The sequence below is a fragment of the Magnolia sinica genome, chromosome 1, assembly GCF_029962835.1.
Source record: "Magnolia sinica isolate HGM2019 chromosome 1, MsV1, whole genome shotgun sequence".
Lineage (NCBI taxonomy): Eukaryota > Viridiplantae > Streptophyta > Magnoliopsida > Magnoliales > Magnoliaceae > Magnolia > Magnolia sinica.
Genome location: NC_080573.1, coordinates 140,131,987 through 140,138,018, shown reverse-complemented (window position 1 = coordinate 140,138,018; position 6,032 = coordinate 140,131,987). Strand labels below are relative to the sequence as shown.

Below are 6,032 nucleotides of genomic sequence, written 5' to 3'. Positions count from 1 at the left end.
TATTATAGGTGGCCTGCTCACACTTTTAATTAATAATAATATTATTAAAAAAAGGCTATACAGCCCCGTCTTGGCAAAAAAAGAACACACTACATTTTATTACATTGTTTGCACTTCTACGATGACTTGACATGTGCCAACCTAGCACGTGTACTGGACATATGGGCCGTGCGCATGGCGAGATTCACACCAGTTATTCGAATGTCATGAACAAGTTGGTACGTGCACACACGAAGTGATTAAGTACGTGCTTCGATTACAGATTCGAGGGCTTTGATGGGTGTTATCTTGCATTGATTGAATCCAGCATCAGATAAGAGTCTCCTCCACTCCTTTTCATTCCTTTCTTTTCCTCCCGTCTTGGCCAGCATTATCATGTCCGTTGCTAGCCTCACATGTTCAAGCTCCTGCGGATCATCAACACCTATGATAATGTCGACTATGATAACCTTACCACTCTTTGCATCTATGGCATCCTTACATCTCTTTAAGATCTTCACACAATCCTCATCGCCCCAGTTGTGTAGTACCCACTGCAAGCATCAAAAACATCGATGAGGCCACTGTATCTAGATTTATGCATACATTGTCCAATAAATCTGGACCATTTAAATTGTGGCCCTGTGCTGCCAATCGAATTATCTTAACCATCAGAGAGAGTGTGTTAAGCATGTTTTTTTCTTTTTTCTTTTTTTTTCTTTTTTTTTTTTTGAATTAAAGAAAAACTACTGTAAGGGCCATGTGAGCAAATGGGTTGTAGGGTCATGTGAGAAAATGCGTTGTGGCTAGGGTGGATCCACTGTAATGCTGATATAAAAAATCTATCAAGATTGCCAAGAGTATCAATGTATATCATGGACTTTAATAAAAATCAGCTCCATTTGGTCTTAAGTGTACCAGATAATTGGAAAAATTGTACAAGGCAACACTCGGCCTCCAAACTACTTCCATTAGTGTGGTGTTCATGAATTGAATACATGGATATGATTTTTGGCATACAAGCCTAAATATTTATGTTGAATTTAATGATTAGATAAGATTTCATACAATTATCTTGATGAGTCCTTTATAAGTAAGGGCGGACTTCTTTCTCAACTGGTTTCTTTGGCGGGCTAACAAGAGGTAAAAAAAAAAAAAAAAATTGGCCTAATATTTTACTAAGAATCTATATCCCTGCTTGCCACGTGGAGGGATTTGGCCAATGTCATCACTGATGGTGTCAAAACTGCTGCATTAAATGCAGTCAGTAATGATGAGGTTCAATTACATTGCAACAAATTATAATATATAATGGTCAGTACATAAGTATCACAACTGGCCTTTCAAAATCCAAAGGGGCATCCTACACAGTTCCCTTGAATACTCTATAAAGTCCGGCAATTTTTGGTGGGGCATCGTGCTTTTTATGTAACATCTATTCTGACCGTTAAATGTGCAATGCCAGTTAACCTTGATTTTCACTAAGCCCAATATGATGATTATATGAAATCCACTATTAGATGACATTCAAAATTTTAGACATGGGGCTTAAAACTGAAGTCCATTCGTGATTCAAGTGAGCCATACAAGGGAATTAGTTTAAAGGGTGAATGTTGCATGTACACAGCCTCCAATCATGTGATCCATATAGGGTTGTACACGAGCAGAGTTAGCTCGATTAGCTTGCTCGACTCGACTCGGCTCGAAAAAGCTGGATTTGACACGGTTTGAAATTGAGTTCGGAGTCGAGCTGATTTTTTGAGCTAGAAAATTAAAATTTTGAAAAGAGTTCGAGCTTGCCCAAGCTTGACTCAACTCGGATCAAACCCAACACGAATCGAACTCGAATCGAACCAGTTCGGTGACTCAGTTACTTTGATATTGTTGTTGCTCACCAAGTGTTTGATGTAATGACTCAACGAAGTGTGGGTGTTGGCAAGGAAGGTATGTATATGAAACAAATTCCTTTCTTTTTCTTGATTTTTATGTTGTTTATAAGGTGTTTGATGAAATACCTATAAAACCACTCCTACTGTTGTACATATAGTGAGATTTTGAAGGTGCAGTTCATGTGTTTGTGAAAATGTTGCAAAGACAAACTCGGTTTGATCTTGGCTCGAACTCGGCTCGAACTGGCCCGAGCTAAGCTGGCCAGTCAGGCTCGAGGACCGAGCCGAGCCGAGTTTGACCTGAGGTCAGCAAGTAGCTGAGCTGAGTCGAGTTGTGCCAAGCTCAACTCGGTTCGACTCGTGTACACCTCTAGATCCACCTAGATCATGGATAGGATGATTTTGGGCCCTTAGCTTAAAATGACATGATGCACTTAGTGTTAGGAATGGATTTTACATAAGCATCTCAGTGCGTGACTCATTTGCCCACATGGCCACCTAACCGGCCATAATTAAAATAATTTTTTTTTAATTTTTTTTTTATTATTATTATTATTATTTTTTTAAAAGGTGTAAAGAACGGTGGTGGAATAACAATTATATCGATCGATGGTATCTGTTGGAAAACCTTTCTGAAAAAATACCAAAACGTAAATTCCATATTAATTATGTAGTTATCTGTAAATTTTCAAATTTTTAAGAGTTTTAATAATATATTTATACACCCAACTCTCAAACTGTCGAGTTGACTCATCTGATTTTCATGCAAACTCGGCCAAATGATTTGATTAAAAAAATCTGATCCAATAATAGTGAGCTAAACGGAGATCCAACGAACGATCTAGGCAAGACCAGAGTCAATTCAGCGAGTTTTTAAGTGCTCTTAAAAGAAGAGAATGAAACGTTACCATAAGCATAACAGCGTCGGCCTTGGGTATGAAAGAGAACATGTTACCGGCAACAAACTCCACTTCTGGGCAGCTGGGTGCTGTCTCTACCACATGAGGAAGATCTAGTACGGTGCACTTTATGTGGGGAAATGCCTTGGCAATGGACTGTAGGTTCGTGCCAATGCCGCCTCCTATGTCCACCAAAGACGTTAACCCTTGGAACACATCTCCATAGCCGTCGATCATGGCTGGCACCACTGATCGGGCCCCACCAGCCATTGCGTTATTGAAGATGCCGTTGAGATCTGGATGCTTAGAAGCATAGGCCCACAGGCTCTCTCCATACATTCTCTCGAAGGCAGACATACCGGCCTTCCCTTGCATACAAGATCCTAATGTATGCCATGCAGCTAAGCATTTCTCGTGCATCTGGAGTTTGAACAACGGTACTATGCTCTTCTCCTCGTTGATGAGGATGAATTTGGTGGCCGAGGTTGACCCGTATGATTCCTCCCTCTCATCGGACCCTTCATTTTGGACGGTGAAGAGCTGCATGTGTACCAAGTAGCGCATGATCCGACGGAGGACGTCGAGGTTGGTGCAAGGAGTAGGAAGTGAGGCACCGAGTTGAGATAGTGTTATGGGCCGCCCATGGCCGTGGATCAGCTCAGGTATTCCGGTTTCGACCGCACATTTGAGGACGAAGGAATCAATGGCTCCCAATGAATGGTTCCACGCAATTGCTTGGCCCACTAGCTCTTCTCTCTTAACATTCTCCATTTCTTACTTCCTTCTCTCCCGTTGGTGTACCCTACTTAAATAGGAAAACCCTGTCTGCCAGCTGTTCCGCTCCTGCTCTGGTTTATTTCAAGATTTTTTAATCCGAGACTTCCTCACAATTGTCGTTTTTTCAGCTTTGATAGAAGCCGAGGTAACCGGACGCGGATGGCCCAAGTATCAGTGAGGGTGCTACGTGAGCCCCGCTATGCATTATGATGTATTTGTTTTATCCATTCTGTCTATCCATTTTTACAGATCATTTTATGGCATTACCCAAAAATTGAAGAAGATCCAAATCTTATGTAGACCACACCACATGAACAAGTGGTGATTGAACGCCCCCCATTAAAAACTTTTTTCAGCTAAAATTTTTTGGATGGAGCTTATATTTGTGTTTTCCCTTCATATAGGTCTTTATGACATGATAAACAGGTTGGATGGAAAATAAATATTACCATGGGCCTTAGGAATTTTTTAATGGCAGACGTTCAATCATATCAATGTTTTATTGTGGTCTGATTCACTTGAGATTCTCATCTGCCTTGTGTTTTTGTCCCATCTCCTAAAATGATCTGAAGAAGTAGGTGGACAGAAAATACATATATGATGTTGAGGCGCACAGACCATTATCCAGTACTCGCTACTGGCAACGATCACCAGGCAATCCGCGTCCGGTAGAACCGTACTAAAAGAGCTTAGCTATGCACACATGACCCCGCATGGCACCTATGGGAGAGATCCAATCCATTCATCTTTCATTAGGTTAGTCCACCTTCTACATGTTTTCCCAAAAAGAAAATCAGCTATTAGCATGTGGGCCTCATTATTAGAACGCATCATGTTCATGGGTTGAGAAAAATCTTCATACCTATGGTACCATGTTAGCATATATGTGGCATGTACATGAACTTTATTGCCCCATGGCTGGTATCTTAGCAATGCTAATTAGGGCGGTCAATGGGCCAGGTAGTTTCGATCGGACCTTCGGGCTTAGCTCATATTGGGCCGGATTTGGGGTCAGGTCCAATGGTTGGGCTCAGGCTTAAAGCAGAAGCCCGATTGTAAACTGGGCTAGACTCAGGCTTAGCACCTCAAAGGTCTATAAACCCATACCAATTTGATAAGTCTTTTCTGAACCTAATGTTCCCCATTTTCTTTAATTTTTTTCCCCTGTCTCACACATGAGGCACACTAAAACATCATTTATCGCCGGAGATATTCAGGCTCGGGCGGGCTCGGGTTGGACTATTTCAGCCCGGCTGGATTTGGGCTTAGATTTAGAATTACAGTTAGGCTTGGAAAGACTCGGCCCATTGACAACCCCGCTACTGAGGGACTCATGTACACCTCTACCTACCATGGATGGCAAGGTGGGTGTCAATGGGCTTGGGACCATTCATCTCATGAACCCCACCATGAATTTCGGGCATAGCTATATTTGTATACATCAACTATGTATATGCAGTTGGCAGTATTAATGTAAAACGCATGACCTTGATGTTTAACTTTTTAACATGTCATGTCTGTTAGAATTGTGTGCCACACATGGCATATTTCCATCTAGCAATGTAATAATAAGATTGAATTGATCACAGACCATCAAGATGGGACCCATGCAATTGTTGAGTGTACACACTTTCCATAGGAGTTAAGGACAATAGACAAATCTCAATAGAGGAGAAGGCTTCTCTCCTAGTGATGGGATCGAGGAGATGTGAGCTTAGGAAAGTCATATGATGTGTTGATCTTCATGTAGCCCCATTATAAGGAGGTGCTCAGTTGCCAATTCTACACACTTTACAGGAACGGTTCTTTCCACCAGAGTGCAACCAATGTAAGTGTAGTAGCGGTGAAAGACCAATGTGCAACAAGCATTCACAATGCATCACAAGCACCCCATGGTAGTTACAAAACTTGCCAACAGTTCACATTTGATGTTCTAATGTTGCCCTTTGATGAGCAGATGGGCCTAAGTCATGTAAATTGTGAAATCTTAGATGATACACGGTTAGAATCATCCCTCACATAGCATGTTAGCCCGTGTGTTAACGGAAGTCGATTGCCTGTATCCGTCATGGGAAGATCCATGTGGCATCACGTGGCCGAAGCTTTGTAGGGCCCACCATGACTATGTGTTTTATCTGTGCCATCCATCTATTTTGCCAAATCATTTTAGATAATGAGCCCGAAAATGATGTAGATCCAAACCTAAAGTGGACCACACTGTTGAAAACAGTGGGTATTAAATGCCCACTGTTGAAAGGTTTAAATAGAGGGCATCATTCTCCCCGATGCTTTTTTGAGGTTTGGTCCACTTAAGCTTTGAATTTTCTTTATTTTTGGGCTCCTGCTCTTGTTGATACTCCATTTAAAATGAGATTAAATAACTCTTTATCTTTACACCAATTTTGTTCAAAATGTTTTTTTACGACTCCACATCCCATGGGACAAACATACAAGTCAGATAAAAGGTCTTGGCAATAAAAAAAGGCCA

At 41.3% G+C, this 6,032-nt stretch overlaps 1 protein-coding gene across 1 annotated transcript; it reads right to left on the bottom strand.

Moving 5' to 3' along the window:
• Positions 1-230: 230 nt before the first annotated feature.
• Positions 231-3,609, bottom strand: LOC131221496 ((RS)-norcoclaurine 6-O-methyltransferase-like). Its single transcript, XM_058216801.1, has 2 exons — positions 2,777-3,609; positions 231-533 (listed from the first exon to the last, which is right to left on the bottom strand). The coding sequence occupies exons 1-2, from the start codon at positions 3,536-3,538 to the stop codon at positions 240-242; spliced, it is 1,056 nt and encodes a 351-aa protein (XP_058072784.1). The 5' UTR covers positions 3,539-3,609; the 3' UTR covers positions 231-239.
• Positions 3,610-6,032: the final 2,423 nt, after the last annotated feature.